Source organism: Pseudoliparis swirei, chromosome 10 (genome assembly GCF_029220125.1).
Source record: "Pseudoliparis swirei isolate HS2019 ecotype Mariana Trench chromosome 10, NWPU_hadal_v1, whole genome shotgun sequence".
Taxonomy (NCBI): domain Eukaryota; kingdom Metazoa; phylum Chordata; class Actinopteri; order Perciformes; family Liparidae; genus Pseudoliparis; species Pseudoliparis swirei.
Window position 1 is genome coordinate 11,826,064 of NC_079397.1, and position 19,505 is coordinate 11,845,568.

The window sequence follows — 19,505 nt, forward strand, 5'->3', positions numbered from 1 at the left end:
ATCTCGAGCGGCGTCTGTGGAGCCGCTCGGTCCCGTGTCCAGCGCTGTGCGGGAGCAACCCTCGCCGTTGCCCCCGCCGATGTTGATGGCGGACATTCTAATCACCAGTCCCCGCCCCCCCCCTCTCCCCTCCCCCTCTGCTTATTACTGCTAAGTGAATTGTACAGAAGGAAATCAAATAAGAGGAATTCCTCTCCGCTGGGCTTTAATTGTTTAAGTTTGAACTCTGGAACACCACTTATCTCCTCGCTTTAGGTAATTTGGCTCATAAAGACGCATTGCTGTGAAGATAAAGTGCCACACACAGTGGAGCGGGTGTGATTTCTATGTGTCCACGAGTCCAGATCGTAAGAGTTGCGGAGCGCTGTGGCGAGTTGTGGTGTTTTTTCTTCTTCTATTCAGCGGCTGAATGCCCAGCTAGATCGAAACGTAACGAGAGACCTGGGTGCCAGCTTTTGCCTGGAAGAGATACCCGAGCTCTCCGTGGAAGAGCTTGACCTTTAGCGAGGCATTGGGCTGGTTACAGCCTGTGGGTGTGACAAGAGTGGTGTAATGATGTGCTTGTTCTGGCGAGGCCCCACCAGTGTTTTCACATCAGGAGCCAATTTAAAGGTCCTTTGTTTTGCTCCCCGACTTTGAGGGCAAACCACATGGCTTCGAAGTTTACGTCAATAGCGCTCATGGTTTCTCTTTAAGGCGAGGCCACATAAACAAATGAGGTTCAGAATGGTTAACACAGCATATACACAATGTGTTTTTTACATTTGAACGACTAATTGGCAATTGTCATTTGCAGACGACCCCTTTCTGTCCAATTGTTCTCCATTAACAACACGAGAAGCACCTGCTCTGTTATTAAGTGGCCACATCAGCTGCAGCTATAATTTCCAATGATTTAATGAATCCCATCACTATATCCTGTTTTGTGCTAGACTTGGAAAAATACCCTTTTGGATTCCAGTGCAACGGAGGCGCAGCCCAACTGGGTATCATGGCCGCTCTCCTCTAAGGGAGTCTCCTCACGGCGCGCGGATGTTTACGCCACTGCCATCGTCTGGTAAATGCTCATTAATTTTTATCCCTCCGCGGCAAAATCATTTCTGGGAAGAGGCAATTCAGCCGCCTGTTCCTTTCAATTCGGCGCTCACGTCAATCAAGCCCTCGTGCAAGCATCCTGCAAAATGGAGGTGTTATATTCCTGCAATTATCATGTCATATACTCGAAAATGTAAATGAACGTGTGTGTAAAATTAAATTTATGGGTTGTCAGTGAAGAATAAGAACCAGGAGAGCAATTACTTATCTGCTTTCATCTTGGAGCCTCCGATACGTCAAGCAGAAAAGTATGCAGTTAAACGCTGGAATTAGCATTGTGCTGCACTTCACAATGGACGTGGGCCAGTGGCTTTTCTCCCCTTCTCTTTCTTCCTCCTGCCTTTTCTCCCCTTCTCTTTCTCCATCCTGCCTTTTCTCCCCCTCTCTTTCTCCCTCCTGCCTTTTCTCCCTTGTCCTTCCCCCTCTTTTTGTTTGGAGCGCTGGTGAAATGAAGATGATTATCACCCGTGATGTCTCTGGAAAGCTCCTGAAAGTGGAGAAAAAAAAGGGGAACTTCCCAATTTCATAACCAGGTTGTTTCCTGTTGTTTTTCTTCTTCTTTTTGCACGATGTTATCTTGGTGCTGAAATCCTACATTATTCATTAACAGGTATCCGACTCTGAATGTGGACATTTCTCAACTCGCACAATGACGAAAGCGCGTGAAAGTAGAATTGAGATTTAATTCCACTTTATATATGCGCGTGCATACGTTGGTGTTAAATCCTTCATGTCTGAGCCGGCGCCTCCATTGTGAACCAAAGCATCTTTGTGCTCGCATCCAATTAATAGTCCTAATGAGTGCATCACTCATGTTGTTTCTCAGCTGCACTCGTCCCATTGCCACGGCATCCAACACAAAACCAGGAGTGACTGCGGGGGTAATTACTTACCTTGAAAATGTACCTTTAAGGGTTAATAACATTGAAGGTGTAAGCACAGCATTTGCATAATTACACACGGACTGTTTAATTTGCAACTTTCTGACGGCTTTTGTTCAGCACTTCGCTTATTGTGAATGCATTTTCTCCACTCGTTGCATCGAGGAGTCCAGAGAATAAAAAAGAGATGTTCCACAACATCCTCCTCCTCCTCCTCCTCCTTCGTCTCCGCCTCCGCCTCCCCCTCCACCACCACCACCTCTCCCACCTTAGATGGAGTCCCTTCTCTCTAAGACCCTAATGAACAATGGAGGCAGGATTTGTTTGAATATGAATATGAATGTGCAGCGGGGCCGGCTGGAAGTTGACCTTCAGCTGTGATTTTCAGTTCATCAGGATTAGTCAAGGCGGGCGATCAGGAGCCACTAATGCATAATGACTTCTAAAATGAAAAATGTGTAGTGACCATGCAAATGTCTCGGCTAATCAAAGAGGGGGGGAAAAAAACTGGCGGTGGGGGGGGGGGGGGGAGTGGCGAGCTAAACAAGGACGTGTCAAGGCCTGACAGAGAGGAGGGAGGGAGGAGAGACACGCATGGAAAGTAATCAAGGCGGCTTGATTAGCTGGCGATGAGGACAGGGATGTCTTATTGGCCCCCTGACACGCCATATCGGCTCGCGACTGTCACGGCGGCTCCACGCCGAACACCGTCGCAATTAACGTCGGCGAAGCTGCGACGACGTGTTGATGTTTTAATTGTGTTCCCGGAGCTCGCGTTCCAAGACTCTCTGTTGACCGGATGCAGCATCCCGCTGCACAGAAGTCTGAGCATTAGTACGTTGTTGCGCTAAAAGCTGATTAAACGGCGTATTAAAGGGCCGCAGGGGGAATGGAGAGGTGATTCGAGCCACTCCAATCAGGCCGGTGAAGTGGAAAGCCGTCACTCACTCGCGCTGATTTTATTTCCCAAAGCACCACCAGGAAAGTCGACAACATTTCACGCCAAATTTTTTGTCTGCCCGACAGAGAAAAGTTTTCTTGAATTTCGAAGCGTCCGCAAGGAGCTGAGACGCCATGATGTGTCTTAGCCCGCACTCCCCTGTTAGTTTCTGTGCACACAAAGTGGGGAGGGAAACGCGTCCTTTGTCTCTTCATGGCAGAAACACAGAATATGCATCTTTTGTTTTGTTTTGTTGGACTTCCTCTGCTGCCGTCTGACGGCTCCTATTTTAATGAATATCTCCCTAAAAAGTGACATACATTTTTCCAAATGGCATGTCGGCAGAGAGCCCGCCACAATTGTGCCTTTGGCTGCTTTTTGTCTGAATATAAACCCCAAAAATGTCACCGCCGACGGCTCCGAGTAGAGGAACGTCCCTCGACATAAACGAAAGTGTCCGCGCCATTTATTTTGACATATCTCCCTCCCCTCCGACATAATTTAACATCACGGGTGACGCCGCGGCCCGCCTCATCACGCCGCCGATGTGTCCGCTTCATCAGTGTAGTTTTAATCAACTTTATAGTCGAGCATTCCCACTGTTTCACCGCCGCAGCGCTGGTGGAAGGCATGCTACAGTGGGGGAGGTCAAGGGTCCTGCTAATTAAGGTCTTACGTCTATTTAAATCCTCTACTTCTCCCAGCGGGGTGGAGGCAGAGCAAAAATAATACGAGCAACACAAATGCACAGCACCCATCTGTCCTTCAGCATCTCCTCTCGGCTGCCACGCGTCACGGCCGTGGGACGCCCGCTCTCCCTACCTCTCCGGCACCAATTACTACACTCCCAGCAGATGCACGCCGGTCGGCCTGACGACAACTTTAAGGCTCTATTTTTCACTTGTGCATCCCTCCGTCCATTTGACGCCGATACTTCCATTGTTTACTTCACGTCCCTCCCGCTCGTCACCGCTCACATCCGCCTGACGTCCTCTCTCTCTCTCTCTCTCTCTCTGTCTCATGCCGTCCTTTCCCGTCCAGGTACCAGTGTCAGTGGCCATGATGAGTCCCCAGGTGATCACGCCGCAACAGATGCAGCAGATCCTCCAGCAGCAGGTGCTCTCCCCCCAGCAGCTCCAGGCCCTGCTCCAGCAGCAGCAGGCTGTGATGCTGCAGCAGGTACGGCCGGCCGCCCTCACACTCGCACCTTCACACACGTGCACACCTGGATGCACGCCGTGTAACCCACGGATCGACGCATACGTCCTTATGAAGGGCCAGGCGGACAACTTCTAAACACAAATCTGGACCTACACTTACACGTTACTTCCTTTAATCCCGTAAAACAAGCGTCACGAGGCGTATATGTGTGTACCGCGGCCACCAGTCGGCCATGCCAGACTCACCGCAGGCCCCGTGTCCTTGACACGCTCACCGAGAGGAATCCGGGACTGACGTATACGTGTTCGCGTCACCTCTAATTAACTGTCTCTCGCGTGTCGCTGGTTCAAGTCCCTGACAAGCATCCATCAGGGACCGGGAGAGTAGGGCGCAGTTGGGTTGAACACCGGCAGCTGAGTGATAGGTGACATATGATGCAATATTTGGAATCAGCTTGAGAAAGCACACACTCGGCACAGCCTGGTGTCGGGAGTTGAAATGCATTTGTCATTCATTGATTTGATTAAGGGAAGGAGAATTGTTTAATTAAGAGTGTCAGTCATTCTGATTGTCCCTCTTCATTAAGAGCACCCGAGCTCTCCACTTGGTTTCCACCACAGTGGAGCGTGCCTCTGCGCTGCCTCTTTTTTTTCCACAGCAACCCGAGGCACTTAACATTTTCAGTTTGCATATTTCCTACGCGGTCCCGTCGTAACGCAGCAGTTAGGCATCCATAATCCTAAATCACACGGTCACAACCTGTCCTCGGTCAGCACAAGAGTGAAGTTTTGTTATTGATTTATGTTGATTAAGTGACTACAGCCAGAGTTACAAAACAAGCTCCAGGGGCTTACCATTATTGTCTGTAAAATCATGTGGAGATTTATATGGCAGTTGGCGGGGAACCGGACCGCGTCTCCCATCGGCCGGTTTCGTGAACTCCTGCTTCAGGCCAAAAAGCCATCGTGAGGATTATATGAAATAAAAGTGAAAGCGCCGTGTAAATAGCTGTCAGAGTGCGTGTGCTAAAGGAATCAGTTCAATGTAGCGGACCTGTTCCTGGGAGGGTTCGGTCTGTTCATTTCAGCCAGTCCAAAGGAAGCCAGTGCACTCTGGCAGCCAAATGCGTAGTTAAGATGATGAATTGTTGCCCGCTACACAACTGTGGGACTATTAAAAGTCCACAGTGAGAGGACTGTGAGAGACAGCAGGGATACAAAGGCCAAAAGCACTAGAAAATGATATTTATAATGCAAAACAGTAAATGCATAACCAGCATGTGAAGTCCAGCTGGAGCTGAAGAAGTGCAGACTGAGCACTGTTAATGTCTATTTAATTATTAGGGATCTACTTTAAGGTTGGGGTTTTTTTGCAAGTAAATCAATTAGAATTAGTAATACATCCCCAACTTGGCATGAAGGCTGATATATCTCTTTTAGAATTTTTTTAAAATAAATCCAATATATCTTATAGCAACACTGCTCCATGGCCTGTGAGGAAAGCAACAGAATTTAGGGTTTCGCTGCATTTGAGGCCGTTTAGAGATATGACACATATGGATTTACCCATTATCTTACGCTTAGCTCTTTCTCTGTGTCTTTGTGTGTGTGTGTGTGTGTGTGTGTGTGTGTGCAGCAACACCTGCAGGAGTTTTATAAGAAACAACAGGAGCAGCTTCACCTGCAGCTCCTCCAGCAGCAGCACCCTGGCAAGCAGGCGAAAGAGGTAAGTTGTTTTTCTACACTGATCATTATAAATGAGGACAAAACCCTTCGAAGAGTTCAAAACAAAAGGGACATTTGATTCTAAACGCTTGTTTGTGTTGAAGTCCGTCGATGCGTTCCCACTCTATCAACCAAGAGCACACATTTCCTTTCGCCCCATCACTCCAGATGACGGATTTCTTGGCTTTTATTTGAACAAAATCAACTGGTTAATTTGTTATTAGTGAGTAGAAGAACCCCCAAGCACTCACACACCGCTAATGAACTGTTCCAAGTGACGTTCACACACACACACACACACACGCACTACGCCGCCACACGCGCTCACTCGCTGGCTGATTTTAAAGGAGGGAGACGGGGGACAAAGGGCCCTCGGTCCGACTCCTTAATGAACTGCTCCGGCAAAACGTACAAACACGCGCACCGCCGCTAAAGTTCCGCCGCGCGGCGCCCATAAATCACGGCGACAGGCGTCGACGGACACGGCTCCGTCTCGTTCTCTCCGGCTATCGGAGAGGAAGAGACGAGCGAGGCGGCCTTGGTGACGTGTGTGGTCACACGGCGACGAACCCTGAGAGGCGGTACCCGGGCCACATCCAGGCAGCGCTGTGCAGTCAGATTGATCAGAACTAAATAAAAAAAGGGATCACGCGACACCCGCTCTGCCTTCTCTCTTTTCTCCCCCGTCTCTCCGCGTCTCCTCATTATGCCGCCCGACAGGAAGCTGCAACTGACCTCCCGGCGGCTTTGTTTCTGTTTGTCTTTGCGGATCGAGTTTTTCAGGGGCCCCCGCCATCAAATACGGAATAGAAATTGCTCCCTTATTTCTCCTGAGGCCCGACGGGCGGGGTGGACAAACTGCCTTCCTCCGTCACGCCATTATGCAGCCGGTTTTCCAGTGAGCGCATCACAAGTTGTACCCCCCCCCCCCACCCCCCCCCTCCTTCAATTCTTTTGAACATCCACCAAAGTACGAACATACAGATACAAAGAGAGCAAATACTGACAAACATCCGAATCACGGTCCAAATATGACCTCCATCAACTCTAATCGTGTGCACTTATAGCCAATTACTACCTGAGTTATCAGATTCAGAGCTTTTTATTTCTCCCCCCCTAAAATCCACTCCCTCTGCCGCGGTCACCGAGTTTGATGTTTTTTTCTTCTTCATTTTGTTGTTTTTGTTTTTGTTTTGCACAGGGCTTACGCAATGGGAGCGGGGGGAGGGGGGGGGGGAGGTTGTCGGAGGATGGGCATGTGTGTGCATATGTGTGTGTGTGTGTGTTTGCACTTGTGTCTGTGCATTCACACGCATGTGGTGCCGTAAACCTCTCATTCTGCAGCTCCCTCTGGCCACATAAGCTGTAACAGACCATCAGTGAAGGCGAGACAATTAACTATCAGGGGTGTCGTAGGGGGTTGTGGGACGGGGGATTATACCAGAGGCTTAGTATCATACACAATCACAAGCCACATACACTGATGGGCTCGAGAGCGGGTGTATCAGCACAGCTTTGTGTGTGTGTGTGTGTGTGTGTGTGTGTGTGCGTGCTCTCAGACATGGGCACACAAAGAGAGAAGAAGGCAACAACACGGCGGTACAGCCCAAAAACAGACTCAGTGAGCACAGACAGAGGGAGAGGGAGAGCGAAGTAGAGGCAGGAGGTGTCGCTAAGGTCACGGCGGAGGCGAGTGAGTTCAGGCTCTCCACACACACACACACACACACACACAGAGCGCACAAACGCCGCTCCGTCTCCTCTCTCCTCTCCCACTCCTCAGTTGTTAATTTGTCCTCTAATTCTTTTTTCCTCCCTCCTCCTTCCCTTCGCTCCTCTCTTGCTCCTCTCTTCCTCCTGCTCTTCCTCCTCCTCCTCCTCCTCCTCCTCTCTATAGCAACAGCATCAGCAGCAGCAGCTGGCCGCCCAGCAGCTCGTCTTCCAGCAGCAGCTCCTGCAGATGCAGCAGCTCCAGCAGCAGCAGCACCTGCTCAACATGCAGCGGCAGGGCCTGCTCTCGCTGCCGGGGCCCGCGCCCGGCCAGGCCGCCCTGCCCGGACAGACCCTGCCCCATCAAGGTAAGAGGAAGAGGAGGAGGAGGAGGAGGACCGAAAAGGGAGGGGAGGGCAGAGGGAAAGTGGTCACGCTGTAGTCTGGAGCATGTGACTGAACAGTGGTGGTCACGTGCTTCCTGTGTTCACCCCACAGGTGTGAGTTCCTGTGCGGGTCCCTTCCTGCCGCCTCCACGCCCGTCTGTCCCGCTCTCTCTCTTTCTGTCCTTCCATCACGCCTGTTGTTGTTTGTCTCATTGGTATGCACCTGGGTCCCCCCTGCGTTATCTCTAAGTACGTCTGTAAGTCTGCTCGGCCCTCATTGGTATGCTCTTCTACCATCCACTTTGTCCCTAACTCTCCACATGATCGTTGTGTTTGGCCGTCCATTCTTTCCCATCTCTCTCTCTCTTCTTGTCTGATTGTGGCTTTCTTTGTCTACTTCTGTTTCCCTCTCAGCTCTGCTCTGCCTGTGTTTGTGTTTTCTTGTTTTTTCCATCTCTGTTTCTATTCCCCAGCTCCCCAACCCCCTCCTTCCTTTTCCCCAGTTGTTGTTGTTGTTGTTGTTTACTGCCTTCACTGAGAGCCAGCGAGAGGAGAAAGAATAAAAGGACAGAGAGAGAGAGAGAGAGCGAGGGGAGAGCACGCTCCATTTTCTTCTGCTGAGCCAAGTAAACACCTATGTTTGTTGTTTACCGGCAAAATGGCGCTGATAGAAAACAACAGGCAGGGAGGTGTGAGGAGGAAATCAAAGTAAGTGAATATCGCCTAATTAGTTCACGAGCTGAAAACAAGCTGTGGACAAAGCTGGTTTATCTCAGGTGGAATGTGCACACACACCCACACACACACACTCATTGTAATCAATGCTGTGTCGTTCTTCCACACACACACATCACTGTGGCTACGTGAGTGATCTGTCAACAGGTTTAAATCATGACTTTCTGGGCAGAAGAGAAGAACTCTCGTGGTGTCGTGGAGTTCAAATTCAGGTCTGCCGTATCGGATGGTGACTCACGCCGCTCCGTGCAACTTTTATTATGGCTGTTGGGTAAAGTTTACAGAGTTCAGGCTTCAGCTTTTGTCTCTTTCGTTGAGCAGCCGTACTGATCCAATAAACGGTGTACATTTTATTTAATTGTCTCTTCCTCCCCTCCTCTCCTCTCCTCTCCTCTCTCTCCTTCCCGGCCTCGTCTCTTTTATTCGCTCCCCTCCAAATTCCTCCAGCAGGCCTGAGCCCCGCAGAGCTCCAGCAGTTGTGGAAGGACGTCACCGGAGGCGGCGGGCGGCGGCGGCCACGCCATGGAGGACAACGGCATCAAACACAGCAACAGTGGCGGGGGTGGCGGCGGCGGGGGTGGCTGCGGCGGCGGTTTAGACCTCTCCACCAACAACTCTTCCTCAACTACCTCCTCCTCCAATCCCGCCAAAGCGTCGCCGCCCATCTCTCACCATTGCATCGCCAACGGACAGTCCCCCGCCCTCAACCACAGAAGAGAGAGGGAGCGAGAACGAGAGCGGGAGCGGGAGCGGGAGCGAGAGAGGTAGAGTAGTTGAAATATCCCCCCCACCCTCCCTTCACCTTTTTGATGCAGCGCCGAGGAGAAAGGCAGGGAAGATGAAAAGTTTGCAGCAGCTTGTTCGCTCCCCGTTGTTTTTTTTCTCTCTTCACGTTACATGATGTAGGAACACGTCAGAACGGCGCGCTCCCATCCGGAGTGTTTGTCTTCGTTTTAAAATAACGGCGTTGTCGCAACAGGGAAAACAAGACGTGTTGTTTGTTTGTTTCATAGTTTATTAGCGTCTCCCGGGGGAACGCGTGTGCCAGCGAACGCACTTGGCTTGCACACAGAAATCAAAAGCAGGGAGAGGAAGCCACGCAGGCAGGCGCACTTACAACACGCCTCTCTGGCAGGCGAGACACGGTAACCTCCTTGTACATTAAGTATTTAGTGTTTTTTTTCCCTCTCTCTTTTGAAAATTACCTTCTTTGCTTGCTTGTCATGTAAACAGCATACGCGATGCCTTGAGTGGCGTTTCCAGGATGTTTATCCTTGTGATGGCGTCTCTTATAAATGCAGCCGGCACCAAAACACTGACTGTTCACATATCTGCCTATCTGGCCCATGCATTATTCAAAGGCTTTTCTTGGGCGATATTATAATAAGGACTTAGGGTAGCGGTGTGCACGTGTGTTCCTGTGCGGATGCTCGGTGGAGACTCACACTGGAGGTGGAAGTGCTGTGTAATTGGTTTAAAGTAGATGCTATCCCTCCAGCGCCACTAAAAGGAGGCTTGAAAAAGATACCTTTAGTCGGGAGACGGTGGTGGGGAGGGAAGGAGAGGAGAGAGGGAAGAAGGGAGGGAAAGACGTTTTATCTGGCCGCGTCCCGGGGGGGGTGTGGTGTCTCGTAATGATCGAACAAGGGGTATTGTCAGGAGCACTGCTTACTCACATGCCACGGATCGATGTGGGGAAAGCCCCTCTGTAAAACATAGTGTGAGCTCTGCTAGCCCACACACACACACACACACACGCACACACGCTCATATTCTCGGGCCACACACAGGCATGCATGGACATAGTGGTCGACCACACACACACACACACATGCGCAACACACCCTCGCTCCCGTTTTCACACAGACAGACGCACACGCCCGTGCCGAGCCTAAAGGTTAAGCTGTCATCTTTAATAGGATGTGCTGTCGAGGCGGGGCCGTAACTTATTTGGTGCCATTTGGGAAAACCGCCGGAGCACCCCCTGCCCCCCCCCCCACACCCCCCACCCACCCCCTGTCCTCAAAGAACATAAATTACACAGAGTATTAATCTCCTGATGAAAATGATATGGCTGTCTGGATTTTTTAGATTTTTTCATCTTTACATGATGGGATGGTGGCCGTGGCGGAGACGGGGAGGGGCAGGCCCTTTTTTCTCGATCTCCATCGGGGACGTTGGCTCACACATTAGTCTTTGCTGACTCGACGTTAATGGAGTCGCCCGTCGTGATCATTCTGATTGATCGGAGATGGACGGGCAGCGATGGGCATTCCTCACCGCCGAGTGCTCAAAGGTTTCCCGTTTGAATCGGCCTCCGTCGATACATTTGTGTGTTCCTCTTTCTTGGTTATTGAGTAGATCAACGTGTCTGACCCCGTTCTTGTTGATTGTCCCAAAACTCCTCGAGCAGATTAGGCCACGAACTCCACGCTACCCTCCCCGACCCACCTCACTCCTCTTCTCCATTTTGCTGTCTCGTCTGCTTATTTCTTTGTTTTTTCCCTCTCTCTCTCCAGTTTACTACATGAAGAATGTGGAGGCACCCACCCCCTGTACGGCCACGGCGTGTGCAAGTGGCCCGGCTGTGAGAACATCTGCGAGGACTTCGGACAGTTTTTGAAGTAAGAGCGTGCGGCTCGTGACGCGTCGATGCTCTCCGGGAAATGACGTCTGCTCCTCCGTGTGGCAGTTTGTGTTACGCGTCTCTATTTTATTGTGAACGAAAAGCAAACAGAAGTTATCCCCCACGCCACGGCGCCTCCTCTTCTGTGAGGGGGCCGGACAAAGGAAGCACCGCTGCCTTTCAAAGAGCGCATTCTGACCTTCCCAGACAGCCGCTTGACAGGGTTCAGCCCGAGCGGCGCAGGGCGCACACCAACTCTGATCCATAACAAATCTCCTGGCTGGCGTGGAGGGGCCTGATAGGTTTGTGGGAAAGCGTCAAAAGCTAATGGCAACTCGCACGGCCGCACACTTACCTCCACAACAAAGGCGCTCATTCACTGTTGTCATGGTGCAGGTGCCAGAGCGAATTAACTCTTCATGCTCCATCAACAATTTAGTTAATTAGCTCATTTGTAATTGGCCGGCTTTGTTGCCAGGATGTTAGTGGGGGGACATCAAAGGAAGAAGGTGTTTGCAGCACTGCCGATTACAGGTTATCACATTGCCACTCACCGAGAGCCTCTCTGCCTCTCTCTCTCTCTCTCTCACTATCGCTCTCTCCCTGGCTCCCTGCTCCCACACAGAGAAGAAAAAAGAAAGAGAAAGCTTTAATTTGAATATTCTAATTAGATTTGTAATTAACTGTGAAATAACGATCTGGCGAGTGTTTTTCACGGGCTGTAAATGTCCATGTGTATTCGCATAAACTATTGAAATCGGGACATTGTTCGGGCGTATTTTCCAAACGATGCGTTTCTCTACAGTAGCGAGTGTAATATAAGTTGCAGGAAAAGCAACAAATACATTTAAAAAAAGTACTAATACAATAAACTAGTCCACCCGTGGGGGAACCGCTGCAGGATTTAGGTCAGGCTTTCACTAATTCTACAGCAGCTTCTGAAATGAAGCTAAAAGGTGTGTCTGTGAAACGATGCGACAGTCATGAAACAACTGGTGTTTACCAGTCTTTGAAAGACGCAGACATGACATTAAGCTGCATTTGTACCCTCCATCAACACACACAGTACACTCAAAGGAACAACAATTGACAGCGATCGATTTAAATGAATCAGAGGTGAATATATATATATATATATATATATATGTGTATATCCCAACTATTGCCTGACAAGTGTGTTTGCTTATCCCCTTTGGAACATGTGTCACATGCCAATGCCTAAATCCGTTTCCTTCAGCGAGCATAGCACACCCTAGCTGGTATAATTTTTAGAAGCCAATGCTTTTGAAAAGCCCGTCTGCTGCGTGCGCTGCATCGTCCAACCCGGACCACACGTCCAGGTAGAGGAGTTTGTCCTGCAGCTCGGGAACAAATGTGTGTGTGAGCAGGCAAGCCCGTATCAGATTAGCAGGTTTTCTGATTTCTTGTCCTGTCACCTCTTGTGCACTTCCTTAAAGAAGACATCAGGCGCCGTGCGCTCGGTCCACGCGCACGCAGAACACCTAAGTCTGTGTGCGCTAAGGATCCGGTGTCTCGGTAGCTTAGCTTGGTTATTCAGGCGAGGGGCAGGGACCGTATAAAGCAATGCGCCTGTGAATCCGGTAAGCTGGTAAACCAGTGCGAAAAAAGGATGCACGCTCGTAGAGACAAACGGAAACGAGCGAGAGATGCCGACGGAGAGAGAGAGAGTGAGAGAGAAAACAGGTAGATTTCAAACTTTAAAGCGAAGAGCACAGGTTGGCAGACAGTTTTGTACGAACGCTTGCCAGAACACCGGCTGCTGCAAAACAGAACAGTGTCTGGGTTCAGACCCCCCCCTCCCCCCCCCCACAGTCAGAGGCTGGCTCCATACTGTAACCCAGCCAGCACATGAAAACAGGCACCAACAAAGGAGGCAGACTCGTCATCAGAACAAAGATGGCTGCTCGGCGGCGTGCCTTGGAGCAGCGATTGTCGGTGTCAGAGAGAGTCCTTTTATGTTTTTCCGGAGATGCCAGCAGTCGGCTACACACACACACACACACACACACACACAGAGGCACCGTTTAAACGGGGTTACATAAAGCAGGTGTCAGATTTAGATGACAGTTTAGATGTCGGTAGTTGGGAGCGGGTTATGTGTGTGGGTGGGAGGGGGGGGGGGGAGCTGAGCTCGCTGTAGGAGCTCAGCGCCGGTGACACGTTTAGTCATCCGTTGTTTTGTTGCATGAGGAAACTTGTCAAGATCAGCATTTAATAGCTCTTCAGTGAGCTTTTAAGTGTTCTCACCTGGAAGAGGTAGCCTCGAGGTGGCTGGCTTCCTGAATGAGCTCTCTGAAGTTCAAAATGAAATCATATTACTCGGGAATGTTTCTTGAGTGGTGTGTGTGTGTGTGTGTGTGTGTGTGTGTGTTTGCGTTAGTCACAGAAGAACAAGAGATGGAGAAACATTAATACTATTAGTGCATGAGCCGGAGCTATTTGTGTATTGCCTCTATGGCTGACACAGAAAATAGCGAATGCAATTAAGACTTGAACATCACACCACTTCATATGCACCATTTGAAGATGTGTATCGAGCCATGCCTGTACAAAACCTCTGCGTCCTTCCTGCAGCTTAAGTCACGACCACGACGCCTATTGATTTAAATCACTCCCATGTTCGTGCTTCAAAAAGACGACAAAAATCTCAAACTGTGATCATCACTTCCAGATTGTTGCTTTTCTTCTCCAACATATACACGTCGTTTGGCCTTTCACCTTGGATATCAATATCCTCCCACCTCAATAAAACACAATCTTATCTCGACATAAACAGATAATTGCCCCCACACACACACACACACGCTTAACTTATCTTCCACTCTCTGTCACCCATCTGCGCTGCTTATTACTGGCAGGAATGCCGGCTCCATGTTGAAATGGCAAGCTCAGCCGCTAACGTGAACGACGGTGTCTGTAACCCACTGCTAATTAAACCCACAAGGCTGTAGCCAAGTGTCTCTGTCTCGATGTAATGTACACACACACACACACTCACACTCACACTGTGGAGGCAGGCCCCTGGCCCCTGGATAGCTGGGCTCCCCCTCCACATGTCTGCTGCACTGTGACAAGACCTTTAAAACGGAGGGCATTACTTATGCACCGCCACCATGGGGAGTGTGTGTGTGTGCTCTTGTTTATGCATGCCAGTAGGTGTGCAATGTGTGTGTGTGTGTAGTTGCATACGAGTGTGTTTGCATTAGTTTACATTCGGTGTCGGTGTGTGCACTTGTGTGTCACATGTAGGAGACAGTTTGGGGGCCTTTGTAGCCCCTGATGATACACACAGACAATTAGCCAGAGTGTCTCGTCCATACATGCTGGCTTGAGTAGATTTATTATCGGGCCCTTAGTGGACGTTGATGGGCCTATACATATTCATATACACAGCTGTGGAGGAGAACACCTTTGAGATGTTTTGTTGCCGTCTCTTTAGCCAGGAGAGAAAAACGGCAGCATCCAATATTTAAAAAAAGAAAAAGAAATCGTGATCAACGTCTGTGTCTCACCTCCCCCCCCCCCCCCACACACACACACACTCTCTATTTATCACTCTCTTTGTCTCTTTATTTGCTCTGACTCCTCTACCTCTGCTACATCCCTCAGTCTCCATCTCCATCCTCTCTTCCCTGTTCACACACGGTCTCTTCATCACACGCGTAATTCCCTCTTCAAGGCAGAAATCGATGTTCCTCTAAACTGAGGCGTGAACAGTAAACATCAACAGGGCCTGACCTCCAGGCGGAGCAGGTCACAACTGGACGCCGCAGTTTAGCTGGATTTAGTTATTTCTATTTACAAATATAAATTGTGTCCATTTTCACCTACAAAGGATTTGCATTATAAATACAGGACAAGAATTCAAAAGGCAGCCAGGATCAGAGCTCCAGTGTCATGATATTTTTCAGTGTAAAAAAAAAAAAGGTATAATAATAATAATCCTAGGGATGGAAGGAGCTCAAATATAGAGACAAAGTACTTTTGTGCCCACATTTCAGTAAATAAGACATTCCTTCATTACTGTTGTCCATTTGCCCGTTTTCTGGGCGCCCCCCCCGCCCCCTTCTTATTTTTTTGTCTTTGTGTGACATTATTATTGCACAGTAGGACACACTGCCATTTTAATATTTCATAAATGCATGTAGTAATCTGGCTGTAATGGCCCCGCTAACTGGCCAGCGGTGGAAGGTGTGAGTGTGGAAGTAAATAACCGGCTAGAGCGCCGTCGACAGGCCTTATCACACACACACACACACACACACACACACACACACACACACACACACACACACACACACACATTGACCAAATGTAAGAAAAACAAGCAGCTTGTCGATGAGAGGCAAACTTAATAAAAAATCCCCCCCTTCCCTCTTTTTTTTTTTGTAATGAGGTATCTTCAGGGACAGCGAGCAGCCCGCTCTGTGCTTTTGAAGCAGCTGTAATTCATGACACACGCCATACATCAAGTGCATAAGATAGCATTATGGGCAGTGAAATGAAAAGGGTATTTGCAACATTAGTTCCCTCATCCTGCGAGGGACGTGATTAAATGATTAATGTAATGCCCCCTTCTCGCATGCGCATTCTGAAACAGCAATTAGGCACAGGGCAGGAGAAATCCTCCGGTTCGTCCCTCCCCTCTCCGCCCTGCTATCCCTCATCCATCCCTCTCCCCGCCCCTCCTTCTCTCAATGCTACCTCTTTCTTGATTCATAATGGAGGAAAAAAAATATTCGGAGCAATAGACGTGAAATGGTGACAAAAGTATAAGCAGGGATGAGACGGTATGGTTTTTGAATTTTTTATGTGCACGGCGTAATTGAAAGGTACAGAGCTATTGTGATTACAAATGTTCTATTCAGCTTTTGATTGGCAGGCCGAGAGAATCCGGCTCAATGGGTTCTTGTTTTGCACATTGCAGATAAACAAGAAGTGAGGGGTGTGGAAGAGAATGGAGGAGTGCGTGTGGTGGGAGTGTGTGTTTCTGCATCCAATCGCTGTTTGTGCAAGTTGGAAGCGAGTGCGTGCTGTGTGTGTGTGTGTGTGTGTGTGTGTGTGTTCTTAGATAAAGTGAAACCCAGGGAGAGAGAGAGATTCTGTACTCCCTCTAATGCACTGGAGGCAGCGCTGTAAATGATCATTGAAGGGTCTGCAAGCTAACCTATAATTACTGGAGATAAAGTGGCAGCTCTGGCATTTCATAAGCATGCCTCCTCAAAGCTTGCTTTGTGAGTTTGTCACCAATGATCATTTAGATAGAGGCTCATTACCCAGCATCACAACACTTTAGAAACCCCTTTCGCCCCGCGTGTGTGTGTGTGTGCATATGTGTGCTTTAACAGGAATAAAGGTCTAACTTAATGGCGAGGCTCTTTTGTTTCCTACAGACGAAATCCAATCAAGACACACACACACACACACACACAAAAAAGAGAAAAGAACTCTCATTGACTGTTATGGCTGTCTGGCTGCCTTTTTTCCTTTTAATGAGGCGAACACACCAGATACGTTTTAATATGTCTGCTGCCGGATAATGCACCTTCAGCGGAAGAGCTGCTTTTGTGTGTGTCAAATGTTGCCGGTGTTAAATTGTGTGTATTGTTTTCGGGTAAACGAAGGAGACAAAGTCGTTCTGCTGGGCAAGCATCTTTTATTCTCTTGCAGAAAAAGCGGCGCTTCGGCGGCGGCGGCGCCGAAGTTAGCCATCTCGACTGGCACCGGCCCATTGTCATGTAAAACATGGCACCACACACCGTCATGTTACTTCTAATTAGCTCATTTCACAGCCGAACAATGGCTCCGAACCGTATCCTATGGATGATTGTCCCGGTATGGAAATATTATCATTAAAACAAAAATCGCTGGTGAAGTTGATACTGTAATTATCACCCACCGCCATTTTGACTGTGGGGGAAATGAATGGAGCTTTCTGTTTGCTGCTAGCTTTGACATCTTTGATAGATTTTAAATGTATTTTCTGTCTCTCTCTCCCTCTCCAGGCATTTAAACAGTGAACATGCCCTCGATGATCGGAGCACAGCCCAGTGTAGAGTCCAAATGCAAGTCGTACAGCAGCTGGAAATACAAGTAAGTTGTCTGTCGAGTAATAAAGAGCAGGAACACACCTCAGTGCAGAGTTGGAACAGAGCAATATGGAATGTTATATTTCTTTTCGCCGTTCTCCTGTCGCTTAACCGTCCAAACAAAAAAAGCTTGAAAGTCATGTGAGGATGAGGAGGGCCGTGCTGTGGTCTGCGTCACACTTCCAGACGAGCAGGTCCTGCAGAATTCAACAAAGCCACGAAACAAAGGAATCCTCAGGCCTTACAACCAAAGCCATTATGGCGGTTTTAATTGAATTAAGCGTGTGCTTTATTTTATTTATTTATTTTCCTTCTCTTTTTCTTTCCAATTAATAGCGAGCGCATCTCTCTCCCGGTCTGCTGTGTTAATTAACTGCACTTTGCACCTGAAGAAAGCTCAAAAGGAGGGAACTATTTTCAGTCGGTGGAGCGTGACCTTATTAAGAAGTCATGCTGGCTAGATAATGAGAGCGCTGATTGAGCGACATTATTACTCGGCACCGCCGACTGCCGCCGCTCCTCCTTCAGAAACAAATAGACACGTATGTTTTCAACTCGGCTCAAACGACACCGGAAATATTCATTCGGCCAGAAACCAGGCCGTCATGCTTTGCAGGCGATCGTATCGCCGGTCAGATATAAAGTTATTATAATTTAAAATGGAATCAATACACCACTGCTACATGATATGAAGCATTTAATGGCGAAAAGGTTTGCGTTATGAAAAAGATCCACTTGGAAATGCGGTGCTCTCTCTAGTAAAGCCGAGCGCCTCCTCAAGCACATACTTACTTTACGGTGCGATAAACAGTTTATATTTAATTGTTAAGCATCTGGTCTTAAAAGTAAATAGATTCTGTTGGCCCGTTAAAAAGGAAGTAGGGGGATTTCTGTTATTTAATTTCATTTTCTGTGTTTGTTCATTGAAACACAAATCTATTGAAGCATGTGCTTTACAGTGTGACCAATTACAGTGCACTTGTGTTGTCGGTCCTGTCTCTCCTCTTTCCCCTTTTTTATTTCATTCCTTACTCCCACCATCCCTTTCTTCCTCTCTTTTTTTTCTCCATGAGAGCCGTCACTAGTAATGAGGCCCAGCTCTGTCTGTGTGTGCACCTCTGTGTGTGTGTGTGTGTGTGTGTGTGTGTGTGTGTTGGGGGGGGGGGGTTGAGCCTTTCACGCGGTCCGGTCCCTGTCACTCCCTGTGAATTAGATTGATGATAGGCGATGGCCGGGGCCACTAACTGGACCTGGGAGGCGGGGCCGCCTGGCACCCTGTTTGGAGGACCCCTTCACCTCTCGGCAGCGGCCGGCTGCGCTCCATCCCCCTAGCGGGGTCCGCGGGCCTTTGAGCAGACGCTCAGGACCGCCTCATTTATGGCCCAACTAGCTTGTTACTGTCAGAGTCTCGCTGACCTAAATCTCCGATATTGACAAAAAGATGAGATGCTATTTGTTTGGCCCCCTCCCTCCCCCTCCCCTGACCCCCCGACCTCATGTTCTCCTTCCATCACCAGCAGAACCGTCTCTTTCTCACCTGGTTTATGTGAGACATCTTCTGTCTGTCTGTCTGTCTGTCTGTCCCCCCAATGCTCTGCCTCATATTATTTATTCTCATCCCTTTTTTTTCGATTCCTCTCCTCTAATCTCCTCTAATGTACTCTCTTCTCCTTCTTCTTCTCCTCTCTTAACAGCTTTCTAAAGAACGTGAGCGTCTTCAGGCGATGATGGCCCACTTGCACATGCGGCCCTCGGAACCCAAGTCATCTCCCAAACCAGTGAGTGCATATTGCTCCGGCCGGCGTAAACAGGCTCGTCTGGGAATGAGACCCACACACAGAAAATGAACAGTTTAGCCACTCGGCGGTTGTGCGAGTGAGTGACAGCTCGATGAAAGGGGGGTGGGGGTGGGGGGGACATTATTTGTAATACAGAGTTATATCTGCTTCATACCAGCTATTGTGCGACCGTGAAAGGACAATAGAGTTTGCGGGAGCGCCGGAGTCCTCGGCTAAAACGCCGGGTCATTTCTTTGTGATTGATATAATGGCCAAAACAACTTGTTGGCCGCTGATGACTATTTGGCTCGGTGGCCGCGGGCGCACTCCACAGCGAAATGACAGAGGAGAAAACGTGT

At 49.1% G+C, this 19,505-nt stretch overlaps 1 protein-coding gene across 1 annotated transcript in view; it reads left to right on the plus strand.

Moving 5' to 3' along the window:
- foxp2 (forkhead box P2) overlaps positions 1 to 19,505 on the plus strand; it is a 103,153-nt gene that overhangs the window by 65,050 nt on the left and 18,598 nt on the right. Inside the window, 8 exon segments of the mRNA XM_056424832.1 lie at positions 3,958 to 4,095; positions 5,713 to 5,802; positions 7,699 to 7,879; positions 9,083 to 9,126; positions 9,128 to 9,396; positions 11,152 to 11,256; positions 17,285 to 17,372; positions 19,063 to 19,146. Coding sequence (XP_056280807.1) covers positions 3,958 to 4,095; positions 5,713 to 5,802; positions 7,699 to 7,879; positions 9,083 to 9,126; positions 9,128 to 9,396; positions 11,152 to 11,256; positions 17,285 to 17,372; positions 19,063 to 19,146 — 999 coding nt within the window.